Raw genomic sequence first — 19,681 nt, forward strand, 5'->3', positions numbered from 1 at the left:
TCTCAGGCTCTAGAAACTTCCTTTCCACAGGTCAATCCAAATTGGAGTCAACAGGCATTTAAATAAGCACTCTGTGGGAAGCCCTGTTCAAGGCCCCGGGGTCAGAGGACCAGACCATGGTCTTCATGTAGCGGAATTAAGCAGGAAGCAGTTCACTACCACGGGGCAGGATGGATGAAGTCAACACTAGAGGCAAGGGTAAAGAAATGAGTTAAGGGAACATGAAGTGATTGACAAGGGTGAGTCTGAAGGCTTCACTGACTTGTGCCTTGAAAACCTGAAAGGGATTCTTGACGCAGCGGTGGCCAAAGGGGTACCATGACTAACAGGTAAAGGTATGCAAGTACCATGTACTTGTGCGCGGTGGCATCTGGGATGAGGAAGGCAGTCTGCAGCCGTTGTTGCATTCCGGCCTACAGCGTCCCAGGGCGGGGAGACTGCTAATCCCGGTAGGGTCTTGCAGTTTCTTAGAGACTTAGCCCTTCTCGAGGCTTGTGCGCTTTGAGGCTTGTACGCTTTTACTGTGTGAGGGAGAGGGCAGAAATTCTAGCTTAGGAGGTGCTGGGCTACTTTCCATCCAAGCAGTTAGGGACTGGATTCCTACAGATAAGTCCTCCAACCTAGTGACTCCAGGATACTGTTCCCACTAATGCGCTGTGACTGGGAGAGGGGGTGAGGCACAGAGCTCAGTCTCCTCTCCCCCCAGTGCACGCGATGCACATAGCAGTCCAAGTGTGCCATGACGCAGGACTGTGGGAGGCCCTTCTGATGGCTTCTCATCTGAGATCCCCTAGCTGGATGCAGGCAGCTTCTGCATTCTAAGCTGACTTGCAAATGCCAGGGTTCCTTGGAGCAGACATTCAGCAATATTACAACCCAGGATGAGCTGGTCACATAACCGGGGCCAGAAGAGAGGCAGAGGTCGGTGTCTGAGAAAGAAGCATGTTGTTGGGAGAGGTACCGGCAGAATCTGAGGATTGACAACACCTACGTCAACGGGAGGTTCTCAGAAAACTTATTCTGATGGTGGCCCCCATCTGCTCCACTTCTAACTTCCCTTTTCCTAAGTGTGCTTCAATCTGATGACTGTGGCTTAGGGGACAGAAGCCACCAGACACAGAGGTATGGAGCACGTGTTATGTCACCTCCCTGCCTCTGCTCACCGAGGGATCAGGAGCTGAAAGATGCCAACCTAGAAGAAACTACAGTTCTGTGACAGACTTTGCTATAGGACAAAGACATTAATGATACTTTTTCAAAAACAAATGTTTATTCTACAATTCGTACAAATAACTGAAGTTACAGGGGAAGATGTTAAGGAGAGATTATGAAAAAAAAAAAAGCCCAAGAAAAAGAATGCCAATTAAGACTCCCAACTTGAGAAAAGGCTTGGACCCAGGCTGTAGTTGGCAGCTGTCAAGTCAGGCCTCTGAGGAGACGTAATGACGTCTCTACTACAGGGTCTGGCTACAAGTGGCTCGCTGCTACCAAAAACCCTCAGAGAAGGCAGAGGGGTTCACAGCACTAAGTAGCAGGTATAAGCATCCAAACACCAATTCTTGGATTGGTGGGGGGGGGGAGGGGCAGGCCTCATCCTCTAGGATTAACCCCAAAGCAAGCAGGTGCTCAAGAAACCAAGTCATTTAGCAGAAAACTAGCAAAGACAGGCATTCCTTGACTTGACTCTTAACAAATTCCAAATGGGCTGAAATGCTGGTTCCCGAGTGACAGGCCCCAGGACCTGTGGAAGGAATTCTCACTTCCTACTTGTAATGGAACAAGAAGCCCAGCGGTTACATGTGCAGAGAGATATTCTGAGGGGTTCCATCAGCTCCCAAACCAAATGCAGGGCTTGAAGCCAGCGCCCAGCTGGCTGGAGACCCCTCGGGGGATCCATCATCATTAAGGTATAGGCAGAAGATGGTGGTGAAGAGGACAGAAAACACAAGGCAGACCCGGGCTCTGGGGAACTAAAGGCCTGAGTTCCAGACCTTCTGTTGAAGCCACCACCCTGAGTCTGTGTGGCCACACACAACCATTTCACCACAAGGGGGCGAGCTCCCACCAGCAGCCAGGTCTCCCGTGGCCACCACCCCTCCAGGGATCTCCCACCTGCCCCTCCAGAAGCAAATGAATGCAACCACATTGGTGACGGTTTCGGTCATTTAATTACTGAATTGCTCTTTAAGATATTATTGCTGCAATCAGGAAGGGAGCACTGAGCTGGGAAGAAGGAGGTTAAACAGAAAAGACTTAAAAGAGGCAAGTACCATTTTGCAAGTATAAAACCAGTAATATTAAAAGTGACATGGCAGTATATAGTCTGGCGGCTACTCCCTCTGTATAGAACCCAGACACTACCGTTTCTGCAGAGGCCAATGTGACATCTGCTAGCAACACAACATCTGAAGACATCCTGCCTGCCTCTGCCAGACTAGGTGTTCTAGGGCGCAGGTATGCATAGAATGGAAAGCCCGCAAGTGTCAGTCAAACTAAGGCTCGTGATATAAAGTGGCTACTGTAGGTCCCTTTGAAAAAACACCACTGCCTCCGGGGCAGCAGTGCCATCACAGCAGAGGAAGGGCCCGCAGACACCGGAAGCAACAGCATGCCCATCGCTCTATCCGGCACAGGCTTCTCCATTTTCGCTGCCAACAGAGTGGTGCCAGGGTGGTTCTGGGTCCCGGGTACTCCTCCGACACCATGATCGCACCAGAGACCCAGAAGCACTGGTGCACAGCTCCGGCCACAGCAACTCTTGGGAGGTGTCCCCCAGTTCAGCAACTGGAAGGAACTTGGCTACCATGTCCAAAAGATCTTAGCATCTCCCTCTAATGAGCATGCGCGGACACACACACACACACACACACACACACGCACACCCCACCAACCCCCACTCCTGGAACCCACAAGGCACAGGAGGAACACACACTCCAGCCCGGCAATGACACAGCCAGCTAGTCACAGTTATTGTGGCGGAAGCACAATGCCAAAGGCCACTTCAGACACATGTGCTATGAAGCCCCGGGGAAGGCCTGGTCGTCCTGGCTCTCCCCACCAGCATTCCCAGTGAGGGCATGCAGGAGGACAGCAGCCTGCAGAGGCTGAATGGTTCAGAGGTCCCTGAGAAGGGGAATGAACAGAGGACATTTTCTCATGACTTTATCCTAAAGTCCTCCCCCACCCAAATAAAAGCTTGAAGACTGACCCATTTCCCCTACAGCCTGGGTCAGGAGTAGCCCCTCGCTGCTCAGTGCTGAGGAAAAAGGCACACGGTAGGTCGTCTTCAGAGGAAGACTGTGGCTCCACCTAGGTCAGGGCCCTGTGTAGGGGTGAAGAGGGCAGGGAGTGGGCGCAGGGTTTGGTTCTGTCCCTGCACCACCCTGAGAAACTAGTCTTAGGAAGGAATCCCAGGCCCCAGGCCCCAACTGACAGTTGCCATCATGCTTCCCTAGCCCAGAGTTAGCCAGGGCTGAGAAGTGTCCAGTACCTGAGGCTAAACTGCCAGAGTACCTGGGGAGCCAAAGAGACAGAAAGAGGGAGGAGGGATACACGAATGCTGAGAAGTTTCCTTGCCTTGGAGGCTCTCTCATGCCCCCTTGCACCCATCTAGGGTAGGTCAAGGCAACTTGTGAAGGTGCTCTGAGCTGTTCCTTCAAGCAAACGTACTCGCAGATGAGAGGGCTTATAGCAGCGGGGGAGTGGACGGCCACCACCAACTCTGGGACATGTATTTGAATGTGACAGAGAACCTGAGAAAAGGCTCTGGTTTCTGATCCTTAGCAGCCCAGGAGAGGGTCCAGGTGTGCTCTGAACACTGCCTGTGCAGACAGGCAGTGCCAGGGCCAGAAAGGCCTGGGCTCTCTGAAAACTGCAATCTCTTCCTAATCCAGGGCAGCAACAACAAACCAATGGGAGCCCAATTTCAAGCACATATCTCCACAGATGGGGCCACCAAGTATCAAATGGGAAAAGAAACTGAGCTGCACTACCAGTGACTCTCCGAGACAGACAACTCACTACCCAGAGAGGAGGCGGAGATAGCCTCACGCTTAGAGGGCGCCTAACTCCCACCCGGGAAAACATCTTCCAATCTGCCTCGCCAGTCTGCCTGAGAGAACAGAGAAGCTTCTTTATCACGTAAACCCCCCCAGCCTCTGTAAGGACTCAGGTCAGAGCCGCTGCACAATGATTAAGTGAAGTTGAAAGCTAGAAGGTAAGAGAGAGAAATGACTAAAACAATTCCTAGGGCAACATCTGAGAACAAGGGCAAAATAATTATATAATAGGCTCCTTCAGGTCTCCACATAAAGACCACAGGAGGAGGACGAGAGGAGGAACAAGAATCCCAAGGATCAAGCTGTCTCACGGTCTGTCTTGTCGTGCTCCATGGAGCAAGACCAGATGCTGACCCTGCACACGGCCCATTCTGCACCCCGAGCACCGTCTGGAGGCCAGGAGCCCTTCGGGGCCAGAGGGTCCAGGCTCAGCGCGGCTTCGGAGAACCATTCATCTGGCTGCTCTGAGTTACAGTGTCAGTGCTGAAGAGGCTGTCCAAGAAGACTGAGGACAATTCTGCGACCAGGTTCCTGTCAACGGTTGTCTGGGCCATGCCGTAGATCGCACCCTACAAATCCAGTCAGAGTGTTAGTGGCAACAGCGTATGGGGGTGGAGACGAAGCTGCGACTTTGATTCTCCCCCACCCCCCAGAAATCCCCACTTTCCACGTCCTCTCCACACCCTGGCTCCACACCCACCCAGGCAGCACTTCACAGGTACTTGCTAGTCTGCCTTTCTGCCCAAAGGAACTGACCCATGGGATTTGCCAAAGAAAATTCCAGAGAAAACACGCTTATTGTCTTTCCTGTGTCAAAATTTTCCATTCAAAGGGACACGACCACCACCTGCCTCTGTAGGACATGTTCAAATCTATAAGGTACGTTATCTACAGCATGCCTCACTTGAGACCAAAGAGCCTGGAAACGGGTGAGGCAAAGGTCATGAGCTCCAAGGAATAAGGTTTGCAGAGATAGAACAGAGGCAGGAAAAGACTTGAGGTCACCTGGTTCTTCCAAACGCCCCACGACACCTAAACTTCCATAGGAAGATGAAAATCCCCAGCGTCCTACCATTCCTGTGGTCTTTGCTTTAGGATTCTTCATGATTTGAGTGACAGACTCCCGGATGTCCCTTAGGAACTGTACGGCTACGCGCTTCCGGGTGTGTACTAGCGTGATGCAGAAATGAATACTGTGGGAGAACAGAGAGACAGGCGGAGATGAACCTTGGGGAAAGAAAACCAAGTTCTAAAATAAAGGAGCTCCACAGACTGGAATTTATCACTTGCTTCTTCATGTTACTTGTGAGAAGTGTTCCCAGTCCTGGAACTCGGGGCTCTCAAATACACGGCTGTCAAGCCTGGCCCGGCACGAGGGGGTCACACTTCCATGTGAGCAGCAACATCCCAACAAAAGGGAGTACAGGCTGCCTGTTCTGTCCCACCTCTCCCCTCAGAAACTGCCAACCTCTATGCCTTGAGCCACAGGGCCAAGGGGATGCTCTCCTCGCAGATGATAACCCCCCACATGCTCAGGGCCATGGGGGTCCTGAAGGACTTCAAAGCACAGAAGAAATGCTCACACCCCCTGGAGGGAGACTGAGGCCCAGAGGGATCATGAAGAGGAAGAAGCTGAGTCCAGGTGGGACTGGCAAGGGCACCACCAGGTGAAAGGATCAGGGTGCCCCGAGGATACCTGGGGGTGGGGGGTGGGGTTCTGCCCTCAGGGAGCCATGTTTATTTACAGGCATCACGGGGGATGAGATGACAGAAGCATATTATAGATCAGGGCAGTGGGCCTGAATGATGAGAAGCCTGTGGAAGGTTCTAAGCTAAGTATGACTCAGGTCATGAGTGCGTCCAAGGACAATCTGAAGGTGGTTACGAGATGGGGCGCAGAGTACACAGCCCAGGAAGAGGATAGGGTCTGCTGTAAAGGGGTTCCTGACCAACCAATGGTCCCCAGAGTTTGAGTAATGCCAGGTGGAGAGATGAAATCACACAGATAGTCCATCGGCACCAGGGCGCTGGCCTCGCCGTCAGTCTCTAGGCTTCAGGTGACCCCGCTACTCAAGCTGCTGGGAAGTCACAGAGCACATCGAGGGCAGGAAGCTCTCCGGGGCTTACCTGGGCGGGAACTGCAGCTGGTTCAGGTTCCAGCCCTTAGCAGTCATCAGGTTGAACAGCCGGTAGATGTCAAAATCTCGGGAGCCCAGAGCAATGACTGACAACTGGGGATTCCCAAAAACAAAGATGCCTTTGACATTTTCCAGTCTTAAACAAACAAAAAAAGGAACAGAAAGAAAATTTCAGCCACATATACTGCTTGGGTCATCAACTCTTTCATCATGCAACATCTCCCCTATAGCACAGTCTCCTCTTTTAGGGCTTCAGCTTGCTCACCTTCTAAAATCAGGTGGCAAGACTGAGATCAGTGGTTCCCAAACATTACAAACATCTGAAGACCCAAACTCCACTGAGCTCGGATGAGTCAGAGTCACTGGCTCCTACCCTGTCTGCCCAACTCCCAAATTATGATGTGCCCAGGGGCGTATGAGGCATAAAAGACACACTTAAAAAAATAATCCTGGAAAAGAACCCCTCCGTGTCTGCAATTTAAAAAGTCATGTATGTAATCCCTAAAGCAAGAAATGGCAGAGCAGTTCGCAAACAGATGGGTGTATTGGCTGCGTATATGTAGGCTTTGTTCAAATGAGACATGCCTCCTGGCTGCTTTCACTCACCCTCCAGATTCTGAAAAAGCCTCCCCGGGGCGGGTGAGCCACAGAGATGGGTGGGGGGGGCGGTGTGCAGATATACATGAACAGGTGTGTCAGAAAATGTGCTGCGTAGTTCTAGCTTCATCCGGGCCCTGGGTTTCCCAGCCCGCCCTTCCCCCAACTCCCTCTGCCTCATCTACCAGCGACTCTAGTCCCACAGGTTCCGCATCCCAGAAATGCCCGTCCGCAGACTCCCATTCCAAATGGACGGGATGAGAAGCCTGTGGGGGGCACAGCAACGTGTGTCGTGACTGGCCCTCCCAATGATGATGACACACGGTCACATGTGAGAGCCGCAGTCTGCAGCATTCACGGCGCACAGCGTCTGGGCAGTGGGTAAGAGCGGCCAGTCATGAAGACGTCCTCTGAGACACAGGGGCCTACACATGAAGCCTGGATTGGACCCTCCAAGTCCTAGCAGTGCCAGGGAATTCTCCTCCTCCCAGGCCAGCACCACACCCCTAAACTGCTGTCCTAAACCCCTGGCCACTAAAGGATGCTGACTGGGCTGGGGGCACAGGTGCTGGGCCCAGTACATGCCTCGAGCCTAGGAGCAGACAAAGCAAGAGACGAGGCAGAAGCCCAATCTAACACACATACTCTGACTTGAGGAAGCGAGTAGTTTTGATGATCTGTTTGGTGGCCTCAACATAGCCACTCTCACCGAAGTGCATCAAGGCAGCCCAACAGGCTGCGCTAATGCCTCCGGGCCGGGAGCCTGCGATGGTTGGGGACGCGTAGATGCCGCCCTGCCAGTCTGTTGCCACGAAGAACTGATGGCTCCTGTACTTCTTGTCACTGTAGAGCAGCACAGAAGAGCCTTTGGGGGCGTAGCCATACTGAGGGGGAGAAGCACACAGGTGAGTGCCCACCCAATGAGCTCCTCCCGCACTTCTCCTCCTGCGCCCCTTCTCAAGGGCCCACCTGCACAGGGAATTCGGAGAATTCGCACTCAGATGTGAAGGGTGGAGGGCACACAGGGCCTGTGCTGGTGAGAGGCCGAGCCCACGGCCCCCAACCCAGCACGTAGCTTCTCTTCTGTAAACAGGACCCCAGGGCAGGGCGTCAGGATGGAAGCAAAGATAAGCTCCCACTGGAAACTGGGGTAAAGGGTGGAATTCACATGAAGCAACTAAAACCCCGGCTGACTCCTTCCCATCCCTCTCGCTCAGTGTTATACTTCATTTTTAGGAACATCAGGGTGTTTAGAATCTTGAAACTACTGAATCCCCTTTAAAAAAACAACCTACTCCTTAGTTGCCTTACAGCAACCTGCCCTCCTAGTGAACTCCTGCCGCAGCAAGCACGGACGCGGCTTGGCTCCCTGAACCACACAGCAAGAGACTGGTGAGGACAAGGGCACAAGGGGTGGCCTCAGGGCTGAGGCCACCCCAAATCAGGTCCCGACAGGAGATCCATGTGCATCACGCAGGGTTTGAAACACAGGTCTCCTCTGTACTTGGGATGAAAACAAGCTCCATGAGTGAGCACACATTCCTGAGGCTGCTCCAACTCCCCCACAACTGCGTGTAGCTTCAGAGCATTCCTGACCAACTTAGACGTTGTTCTAGGCCACCGGGGGCGGCGTCCAAACCTTCTCGAGCACGCAGTTCTTCGTTTTTGCCAAAGGGCTTCCCTTAGCGGGCTCCTGTCACTCCGGGCAGTAGCCCCGGCTGGCTGTGTGGGAGCTACAGCACCAACGTCCACCCTCTCAGGAATTCCACTATCAGCTTCATCACTAGCCTCCACCCCACGGAATCTCAGCACGTCAGGAACATTGTTCTATGGGCCCCTGTCCTGTCATGTCCTAGCTACATACGGCCAGTGGATGCAGAACTTCTCTTAGCCATATGCCACAAAGATAACAGGTCCCTTTTCACGATTACCGGTCACCTCTAGCACCATACTTTGTCACCTGAACCAGCTACGCGGGGGAGATCAAAGAGCCAGGTTAAATTTTACATTTTGAGTGGAAGTTAATGCTTTAACCAATTTATTTTGTTGACAGTAGTGAAAATAATCAACCGCCTACTTTGATTAGCATTTGGTCGCTTCCCATCTCACCTTGTGGGTATCCGCTGAAATGCTGGTCACACCTTTCACCCGAAAATCAAAAGGCTGCTCCAGCGGGTATCCTGCCTTCTCCATGAAGACAATGAGGAAGCCCCCCAGACAAGCGTCTACATGAAGAGGTATTTTGTATCTGACAGCCAGCTATTCCCAAAAGACAAAGACCACAAGAGAATTTCATTATAACCATATAACAAAAACTTGCAAGACGCAGGTGGAAAGATGTGCTGTGACCACAGGCCACTATATACCGTGTCTTTCAGGCTTTAAAAAATATTTTAATACACAGGGCCTCAACCTCACTCTATAATCAAGCAGGGCAGGAGCAGCCCTCTGATGCTGGGCACAAGGTCCTGCTGTAGTAACTGCCAGGTGGGGAGGAAGGGCGACAGGCGGGGCCGCTGCTGGACGCCACCATCGGGCAGCAGACTCCAAATGCAGCTCATTTTCCCGGCTGAATCGAAATGCCAGTACTCTCCCAGAATATCCAGTTTCAACAGTCTTCTTCCCACAGCAGAAGCCAGTAACTTTCTGAGGCTCCAAACAGAGCAGCAGGGGTTCCTACAGGGCTCAGGAAATGTGTGCACGTGTCCAAGTTGAGACTTGCTTCTCCCTGCTGAGTATTACACCATTACATTCTACTCTCAAATCTCAGCCTGCGTGCCTGGCGGCCCATTTCTCCCACGTACCTTGGCCACTTCAGGGACAGGATCAATGATACCATGAGGAAACTGGGGTGTAGAACAGACAAGCATGGCCGTGTTCCTGGAGATGGCTCTCTTCATTGCCTAGGGGTTTAAAGTTGAAAGGAAAATGAGAAGCCACGTCAGAATCCCTCTTCTGTGCTGCTGCCAAGAGCACTCCAAGCCACCAGCTCAGGGTCTGCACTCGTCTAGCCCGCCTCATCTGCCTCTCCAACCTGGGAGAGGACAGCCCCACGCCACAGAGGCAGCACGCAAACGCGGCCAGAGGGCTCCATCTGGGGAAAAGTCTGAGGCCACAACTTGGCAGGAGAAAGGGCACTGGGCCAAGAGGCAGAGAAGCCTGTGTGAGTCCCAGTCCTGCTCACTAGTGTGGAACCCTGGGGCAAACGACTTAACTCCATACAAACTGTTTCCTCACCTGTGTGCTGTGCAAGGACAGACAGTTTCTACAGCCACCCCCCGCCCCCCACCCGGGCTGTCACAAGACTGAGATGCAATTCTTACAGCACCCAGGCACTAGAGAGTTCTCCACACGGCACGACATAGGAACAGTGACTAAAGGACTACTACAGGGTCTTTAAAAAAGCAAGTCTGCCACCTGTGATGACATGGATGAACCTGGAGGACACTCTGCTGAGTGAAGTAAGCCAGGGACAGAGAGACAAAGGCTGTGTGACCTCACATACATGGTGCCCGTGACAGGCAAACTCGGAAGCAGAAAGCAGGATGGCGGCTGCCAGGGGCTGGAGGATGAGGGGCACCAAGTTGCCTGTCCGGATGTTCTGGACCGCTTGCGGATGGCCATGTGGCCGGGCTGCACAATACTGCACTGTGTGCCTGAAGCCAGCTAGCGGTCCAGAGAGCAGCCCCGTGTATTCTAACCCAGAAACAAGGGAGAAGAAGGATGATGGTAACTATGTGAAATGGGATACGCTCCACAGTGCGGCTGTAGTGAGGAGCTGGCTGTGTGGACACGCGTCAGCGGAACATCCAGCCAGCACCTTAGATATGCACAATTTTTATCTGTCAATTAATTATTCAGTCAACATATCAATAAAGATGGAAGGCAGAAATAATGCTAGTGCTACGAAACTGGGCAGTTTAGTTCTGAAAAGATACAGTTCCTATTTTATTGGCAAGGATATGGATTCAGGCTCCTAAAAACCACAGGGAGAGTCCTGGGCCAAGTCAGTCCGTGCTCATCTTAGAGAGAGGAGAAAGTGAAGTTGCAGAAGTGAAGCCCAGGTCTGCCAAGTATCAACCCAGGACTGGACCATCCTGCTTCCTCAGAGCTCAAGACTTTATGCAAACACCGAGCCTCACTCCATCCCCACAGCCGGCGGCAGCTTGGCAGCCCCGTTGCCCACAGTCAGAGGCCACTGGAGCCTCTCTGCGCACAACACTGGAGAACGTCTGTCAGTCGGTTGTGTCCCTGCTCCTCACAGTCCATGGCACAACACGGGCCCTTCAGGGGAACTCACCCGAACATCCACCTCCATCATTTTGTTCAGTGGAACCCGTATAATCTTCATCCCAAAATAATTGGCTGCTTTGTCAAACGCGGCATGGGCACTTTGGGGGGCCACACTGAATGAGAGGGAAAAGATTAATGAAATTCAGATAGAAACAGGGCTCAAGAGAGAGCCAAGTTAGCAGCTGGTTATTCTTCCTCACATTTTTACAAGTGTTTATACTGTTTTACCCTTTCAAGCACAAAGAAAAAGAGGTCAACTGATTTTCTACAGATATCTTCTCCCTATGGTTTAGGAAATCCAAAGCATAAATTAGGGCTGACAGGGAGAAGATGAGGGCCTGGGAATTTAGAGCAGATTGGCATCCGGCAAAGCCTTCTTGCGTCAGTCATCCAAAGCCAGGAAGCTGTGAGGGGTAGCGGGGTCACAGCCAAGGAAGAACCCAAGACTGCTTCTATGAGGTCAGTGGTTCCTTCCAGCTCTGAGAGCCCACGAGCCTGTGAGAAACTATAATTCCTGTTGTTCCTACACACTTGGAAGCAGCACTTCCACAGTACTGAAATGGGGGTGCCTGTCGGCTCGATCAGTAGAGCCTGCAACTCTTGATCTTGGGGTCCTGAGTACAAGGCCCACACTGGGCACAGAGCGTGGACAAATCGCACTGAAAAGGGGACTGAGTCATGGTTAAGTATCTGCTTTCAAACTTCTCTCAATTACTGCACTCTCAAAATCAATCATTCCCTTTACAGAAGGAAAGACTCTATTACTGAGTACCAAGCACCAAGATTTATATACAGAGACTGATGGCAGCCTGATGGATTCTCTCAGGCCGAGGACGAAGCACAGCATGAGACCACGTGCAACCCTTGGGTCACTGATACTTGTGGGGAAACAGAAACCCAGAGGATGTAGCATAAACATTCTGAGCAAAGAGAGTGTCTAGAGAAAAAAATGCAGCCAAATATCAAAGTTATGCCCATGGGGTGGCGTTATGGATACATCTCAAAAAGATTTTTAAAAAGTTCTTCTCCCAGAAAATAGCCTGCAGGTTGATTTTCTTAGGAAGCACCCTGAGACAGCCTATCATATTTAAGTAACTAGCACTGAACTTAAGGGAATTAGAGAGTTTTTCCTTGGGCTTCAGATTATTTATAATAAATATCACAGAATTCAAAGATGTAGTCCTGTTACTCGATCACTTTTAGAAAAAGGATTTCATTCTTTTTTTTTTTTTTTTTTAAGAATTTCATTCTTGCTTTCAGTATTTACCATGTATAAACTTGGGGGTTGGGAAATGAATGACCTTTAAAATTAACTGGCTAATCCATGTAGGATTCTGTGAAATGTGAGAGGATAAGGGTTGAGGGTACAGGACAGGATGAAAGAGGACTGGAACTACCAAAGGAAGAAGGAAGAGAAGGAGAAAACAGATGGTCAGGTTGTTTCCAACCGCAGTACTCCAAACAGATAAATCCCAAAGCCACGCAAACATACATTTCTGGAGTTTTGATCCCGTTCTCAAAGGCCAGGTCCCTGTAAGCTTTGCAGGCCATCAGTATGCTTTCTGTCCCCCCAGAGGTCACCTGTAATAAAGAAGAGATGTCATCCTCGGAGAGCAGAGAAGGACAGCTATTGGTATGCATGTCCCACCCTATCTTGGTGGTGTCTCATGCAGGAGCAGGTCAGGTCAGGTCTGGCATGCACTCTGCAGAGCGGATATTACTGTGTCTTCCGGAAGGAAATGTGGCTTTATCAGCTAAGCCCAATCTTGGTTCAGAAGAGTAAAAAACTATGAAATAAGAATCTCTGCACTGTATGGAAAAATGCACCAGCTCCCCAGATGTCGGCAGCACATGGGCTGTTTACACTTCTACTACTCATCCGGCTGTGGTCAGGACAGCGCGTTTTACACCACTCAAAAGTGTCAGGATTACAGACTTTGATCTATATTCCCAGTGCCCACTGCAGAATACACTGCAGTCACAAAGTCCACTAAACTACGTAATATCTCAGCAGACCGAGAAGAAAAGTTTAGATATTCTGAAGTGAACTGTGGTTTCTCTTTGAAAAAGAAAAGCAGAAGCCTCTACTTAGAAGTTGGTTATCTAAATCTTAAAAAAAAAAAAAAAAAAAGAAGTTGGTTATCTCACTTACCTGAAATCAAAACAAAAATCCTAGTGTTTTTAAACAAAGTAAAATGTTTTCCTCAAGCTAGGCCTAGCCCTCTGTTATTGGTGAATTGCTTTATCAGAGTTGAAACGTAAATATTCAAAGGTCATGTCGTGTGTCCAATTTCCCTCACGAGACCATAAACTCATGAAGGTGGGGACCGATCCCCTCGTGACAATATTCCAAGCACCTAGCCTAAAGGCTGACACCTAACAGAACCTCACCTAACTTTCTCAAAGCCTGATCTGACACTCAGTAAACCATGACCAACAAGGCACATCATACCCATCAGGTTAACTTTTGATGACATCTAAGAATGAATCATTTCAGGGAAGTCAGGGTGGCTCAGTTGATTAAGCATCCAACTCTTGATTTCAGCTCAGATCAGGATCTCAGGGTTGTGAGATCAAGCCCCACATCAGGCTCCACGCTCAGTTGGAGGTCTCCCTCTCTCGCCCTCTGCCCCTCTCCCCGACCTCTTCTTTCTCTCTCAAATGAATAACTAAATCTTTAAAAAAAAAAAAAAAAAAGAATCACTTTAAAAAAAAAAAAAAACCCAAAACAAAAAAAGCCACAGCACTGAGCTAGGTGGCTATTTTCTTAGATTTCTCATCTCCAAAAATTCATACAAGGTTAGATAACTTGTTCAAACTTGTTCATTGTAAAAAACTCAGAAAACTGAGCCCTAAGAAGATTAAAATAATCCACCCAATGCCATCTATTAGCATCAGTTGATAAAAAGTAAAACTTTGCTGCAGCACCTTCTTGCTAGACATGTCTTAAAGGCAAGGGAACCAAGGGCAAAAATGAACTATTGGGACCTCATCAAGATAAAAAAACTTTGCACACCAAAGGAAACAGTCAATAAAACTGAAAGACAACTCACAGAATGGGAGAATATATTTGCCAATGACATATTAAATAAAGGGCTAGTATCCAAAATCTATAAAGAACTTATCAACACCCGAAGAACAAATAATTCAATCAAGAAATGGGCAGAGGACATGAACAGACATTTCTGCAAAGAAGACCCAGATGGCCAACAGACACATGAAAAAGCTCCACATCACTCGGCATCAGGGAAGTACAAATCAAAACCACAGTGAGATACCTACCACCTCACACCAGTGAGAATGGCTAAAATTAACAAGTCAGGAAATGACAGATGCTGGTGAGGATGCAGAGAAAGGAGAACCCTCCTACACTGCTGGTGGGAATGCAAGCTGGTGCAACCACTTTGGAGAAACAGCATGAAGGTTCCTCAGAAAGTTGAAAATAGAGCTACCCTATAACCCAGCAACTGCACTACTGGGTATTTACCCTAAAGATACAAATGTAGTAATCCAAAGGGGCACATACACCCCAATGTTTATAGCAGCAATGTCCACAATAACCAAACTATGGAAAGAGCCCAGATGTCCATCAATAGACGAATGGGTAAAGAAGATGTGAGATAGATACACACACACACACACACACACACACACACACACACACGTATACATTGGAATACTATGTAGTCATCAAAACTCTCAAATCTTGTCATTTGCAAAGACATGGATGGAACTAGAGGGTATTATGCTAAGCAAAATAAGTCAATCAGACAAAGGCAATTATCATACCATCTCTCTGATATGAGGAATCTGAGAAACAAGACCGAGGATCACAGAAGAAGGGAGGGAAAAATGAAACAAGATAAAACCAGAAAGGGAAACAAACCATATGAGACTCTTAATCTCAGGAAACAAACTGAGGGCTGCTGGAGTTGGTGGGGAGGGAGGGATGGGGTGGTTGGGTGACGGACACTGGGGAGGGTAGGTGCTATGGGGAGTGCTGTGAATTGTGTTAAGACTGATGAATCACAGACCTGTATCCCTGAAACAAATAATACATTTTATGTTAAATAATTGAATTTAAATTTTTTTTTAAAAAAGAAAACTTTCTACATTTGTTCATTTGGTGAAGCTTAACATGAGGGGGAGAATAAGAGAAAGGGATCTCTGGAATTTCATATAATACCCCCACAGAGGACAAAAACACCATTGGCTACAAAATCCCAGCGGTCAGGAGTTACATGGAAGATTAGCTGAGAGAAGTTAGTCATACTGTGATTCAGGAAGTTTTCACCAAACACATGCCCATCACCCACTAAGTAATGCCACTGAACTTGGGCACAGGACGCCCGCCTGTTTGTAGCCTCTGCACTCTTCTGCCAGAGGAGATGAAAATGCTTATAGCAGAGGTCAGCTCTGCAAATCAGCAGCTCGCCCTGTGGTCTAGCACAAAACCTCAGACTGTCACATGAGGACCCAAATGAGCTGTGAAGCAAGTCAGGAAAGGACCGGCAATGTCCAAGTCTCCAGTGTGTCAGCCCCTTACTAAGGTTCAGTAATGACCTACGCAAAAGGATTTCTAAGCCCCTAGTCACCCAGCACACACGCCCTATTTTTAGTCCAATAACTAATCAGATCAACATCATTATTTGTTGGGCAAACAGCAGTGTACTTCTGACTGTAAAAGCAGGAATACCTAAATTCTACTTCTAATTTTTTTCTAATCCCCAAATTCTGTGTCTAAACATGCTATTAACCTCCCATTGCCTTCGACCCTCTGTGCCCAAAGAAAATTGGAAATTGTGTAAACAGAAGATGAAAGCTTCAATAACTACTAATGTTAGTCAGCTTCTTCCGACATTTAGAAAAACTCTTGCTATAATATAAGAGAAGTATGTCAGAGAATAAGAGGAGAACATGGCCTGTTGAGAGAATTTTCTTTCAGATGCTGTTTGGACCCAGAGGCCTTTGCATAAGCCAAGACTGTTCCCCAGGGCAACAGAAGTTCTTTTGGTATATGAAATCACTTCTCCTCCATTATTAACAGAGCCAAATGAAGTTAGTAACAGGAAAGATGGTTTACACTGAAAAACAAAGAACCTAAAAAGAGCTTAAGAGCTTGGCCATGCGGCTCTGTCTTGGTTCCCACCTCCGAACTTTTTTCACTGAAAGCAACTCATCAAGAGAGAGACAAAGAGAGAGAGACAGATACTGAGAAGAGTGAAAGAAACAGAGAAACTCAAAGTACCCCAGAGGTAATTAGTTCTCTTATAAAAGTCTAAGTATTAGAAACGACTAAGGGATCTCAGACTCCATCCTTCTCCAGAGCCCCCGATACCACAGCAATGCAAAAATGCCCCTGGGGTTGGACTTGGGCATTAAGATGAAACACTGAACCCACCTCACAGCTACTTCCTCTCCCCTGGTACCTAAAAGTAGGGGAAAAAAAGCTGCAGAAAGCTATAATCGCAACCATCAAAGAGAAGAGAGAGAATACAATGCAATAAACTTCAAATATTGGCAATGAAAAAGAGAGACAAGTTACTAAAGCACAGCAGAGAGCAAAACACAGTTCCTAATCCCTCTTCCAAGCCCTTCAAATTGTCCAGCGAGCCAGCAAAATCCTGAGGATTCTCATTAATACCCCTCCAAATCTTCCGAGAAGCAAGTGGATGGGGGTTCCTTATCTTCTGCTCTGTGAGTGGTAGACAAGGCAGCTAGGGAGAAACGGGCAAAATGGGTTAAGAGAACACTGGGACCAACCCCTCAAAGTCATGGCTTCAGGGATATAGAATGGGTTAAAGAAATAATCAAAACCCAAAGGGTATTACTTTCTTCCAACTAGGCAGAGTGAACTCTAACAGGTAACTTTTAACAAAATCTCAGAAGAGACCCAGTTATTCTAACACAGGTGTGGCCTGATATTCTAATACAAGAGGCCCTCAACCTAATGCTCTCCGATGAGAAATCAGCCAGCATGTGTCAGAACAAAACAGAATATTCTGATCAGCATGAGCCACAGTGAAAGAAAATGGCATGGTAACTAACTCAAAAGATAACAGTCTGAGGAGGAGAAGGGAATTCCTCACCACTGTTTCTCACTATAGGACAACATGACAAGATGACAAATTCAAGAAAGTAAGAGCTGAAAGACTGGACACCCAACCAAGAGAATGAGACCGCAGACCTAAAACACAGAGTACCAAACGACCCCGATACAGGAGTAGTAACGACACGAGGAATAGAATAAACACTGCCGAGAATAAAGATCAGAGCTTGGAGGAAAGGTTTAAGGCAAGTTTAGTGAACCCATATTAAAAAAAAAAAAAAGACAGAGACTGAAAGATCACTGCCTCTCCACACTTATATCCCTCTGGCTGGACACACATAACCAAAAGGTGTTTGGAGAAGAAACACGGGCATGGTCGCCAATCTGTCAAACTGTATTCTCTAAGAATAGCTGAGTAGCCTAGGAAGAAAGTGGAGAAGAGCAGATCCAGAAGGAGAAGGCTGTAAAGTGTACAAAGATCACACGGAGGGAAAAAACAATCATGGAAATCCTATTTCCAGCACTATAGATAAGCCATCTTGGGCAGCCCCAAGGGAAACAACTAAAAAGCCTCATAAAACATTAGAATTTATTTTACATCCACCACTGAGTTTATAACATAAAGGAATATGCTGAACTCGAGCAGAGCAAAATCAAGATAAGTGAGTGCCAAAGCTGGTTTCAACTCTGAGGGCTGCTACCACCCTCTGAGACCCCCGACCCCCACCGTGACAAATGAACAGGAGGTAAACTGCGGGCCTGTCCAAGGTGGAGATCTAACAGGAGATAGCTGGAGAACCTGGGACTTACACCCACATCTCAAGGGAACAAGAAATTAAAGCCCCACTGGTGCAGAAGACGACAGCTCGAAAAACTGCTTTCTCCCTGACCCGATGCTCTGGTCAAGAAAAATAAAATGCTCTGGTAAAGAAGCATTGATGCTCTGATAAAGAAAAATAAAGCTCTCTCTCAAGAATGACTCACGAGACAGCTCTCACGTGGGTCTGCAGCGTGAACTCACGCGCCCTCTGGAGGATGAGACTGCACCCTGAGCATCAGACTCAAATGGGTTCCCATGTGACAGCACCTCCCAGCAAGTCCCTGGCAACTGCCAGAAGTAACTACACATGTTCCCTGCGAGAACTTCACTTCAATCTGGAGACTGAAGTTCCCAGAAAGATGTAAAAAAAAAAAAAAAAAAAAAAGTCACAAATATAAGGATACAAGAGGATTATGAGTGAAACCAGCAGAAACGGAGAGTTAAGACTCATGAGTAACAATCCTGTCTGATAATTCTATCAGACGCAAAATATAAAATACTTACACGCAACATATTTAAATGAACAAAACATAAGCCAAGGAAAGAAACGATAAAGAACCACCATGCAGGGACACCTGGCTGGCTCAGTCAGCAGAAGTTGCAACACTTGACTTCAGTGTTCTGAGTTCGAGCCCCACATAAGGCATAACACTTAAATAATACAGAAATAAATAAATAAATAAATAAAATGAGCAAAAACCTAGTCTAAAAACAAAAGAATCCCCAGGTAGATTAAGACAAAATTCTCAAAAATGAAGAACACAGTAAATGAGGTTAAAAATAATAAATAAACATGGGCGCTTGCATGGCTCAGTGGGTTAAGCCTCTGCCTTCGGCTCAGGTCATGATCTCAGGGTCCTGGGATCGAGCCCCACATCGGGCTCTCTGCTCAGCAGGGAGCCTGCTTCCTCCTCTCTCTCTCTCTGCCTGTCTCTCTGCCTACTAGTGATCTCTGCCTGTCAAATAAATAAATAAAATCTTAAAAAGAAAAAAAAAAAAAACTCAATAGGAGAACTCAAATGCAGAGGAGACATGGCTGAAGAGGGAATCCATGAAACCCCTGTACTCATCTCCCAGCTCCGACAAGCAGCACCTCACAGCCTGTCTTTCCTCCACTTGCAAACGCCCCCGCCGCTGCGGCTGAGAACACCTGCTCTTTCAACATTAATTACACCCCAACCAGGTGCGTGGCAGCCCTTCTTGCTCCAGCCCTCATGTCTCACCCAACTCCTTTGTGCTGTTTGTCCCTCTGGATGTTTTTCCGGCTAATTTTGTATAAGTCTTATTCTATAAATTGGGTTAGGAGCCATGTAAGTATTTTACACCATTCTGAATGAAACAGGGCTCTTCGGACAAATGGCTGGCTTGGTGTCTGGAAATGCATAAAGCGACCCTGGAACATTTCAGCAAATAAAAGTATTTTGTCAACAAAAGAAGGAAAGAAGCTTTCAAAGACCACTTGAATCATACAAAAGGACCCAGAGGCCAAAAATAAGAGGCTCCCACTGGTCAAAATGGGCTAATCTGAGCATCACTCAGAGCAGCAGCTCCGATGGACTGAAACACAGGGAGCAGTCTGTAATTTCCCCCACTGCTGACTGACATTTGAATTACTTCCAGTTTCCAACATCACGGACAATGCTGCTAGGAATATCCATCTATCCTGACATACACGTGCCAGTTTTCCAGAGGTATGTACCCTAAGTAGTGAAATTTCAGGGTCGTG

At 48.2% G+C, this 19,681-nt stretch overlaps 1 protein-coding gene across 8 annotated transcripts in view; it reads right to left on the bottom strand.

The window, feature by feature from the left end:
• Positions 1-2,149: 2,149 nt before the first annotated feature.
• The window catches only part of SGPL1 (sphingosine-1-phosphate lyase 1), a 68,206-nt gene continuing 50,674 nt past the window's right edge, over positions 2,150-19,681 (bottom strand). For all 8 annotated transcript variants that reach the window (XM_059170012.1, XM_059170006.1, XM_059170009.1 and 5 more), the window contains 8 exons: positions 12,579-12,667; positions 11,094-11,199; positions 9,598-9,696; positions 8,903-9,052; positions 7,439-7,677; positions 6,186-6,332; positions 5,131-5,251; positions 2,150-4,627 (listed from right to left, as the gene is read on the bottom strand). In XM_059170012.1, coding sequence (XP_059025995.1) covers positions 4,487-4,627; positions 5,131-5,251; positions 6,186-6,332; positions 7,439-7,677; positions 8,903-9,052; positions 9,598-9,696; positions 11,094-11,199; positions 12,579-12,667 — 1,092 coding nt within the window. In that variant the 3' untranslated portion in view covers positions 2,150-4,486. The remainder of the gene's footprint in view (positions 4,628-5,130; positions 5,252-6,185; positions 6,333-7,438; positions 7,678-8,902; positions 9,053-9,597; positions 9,697-11,093; positions 11,200-12,578; positions 12,668-19,681) is intronic.

Source organism: Mustela lutreola, chromosome 4, assembly GCF_030435805.1.
Source record: "Mustela lutreola isolate mMusLut2 chromosome 4, mMusLut2.pri, whole genome shotgun sequence".
NCBI classification, from domain to species: Eukaryota; Metazoa; Chordata; class Mammalia; order Carnivora; family Mustelidae; genus Mustela; species Mustela lutreola.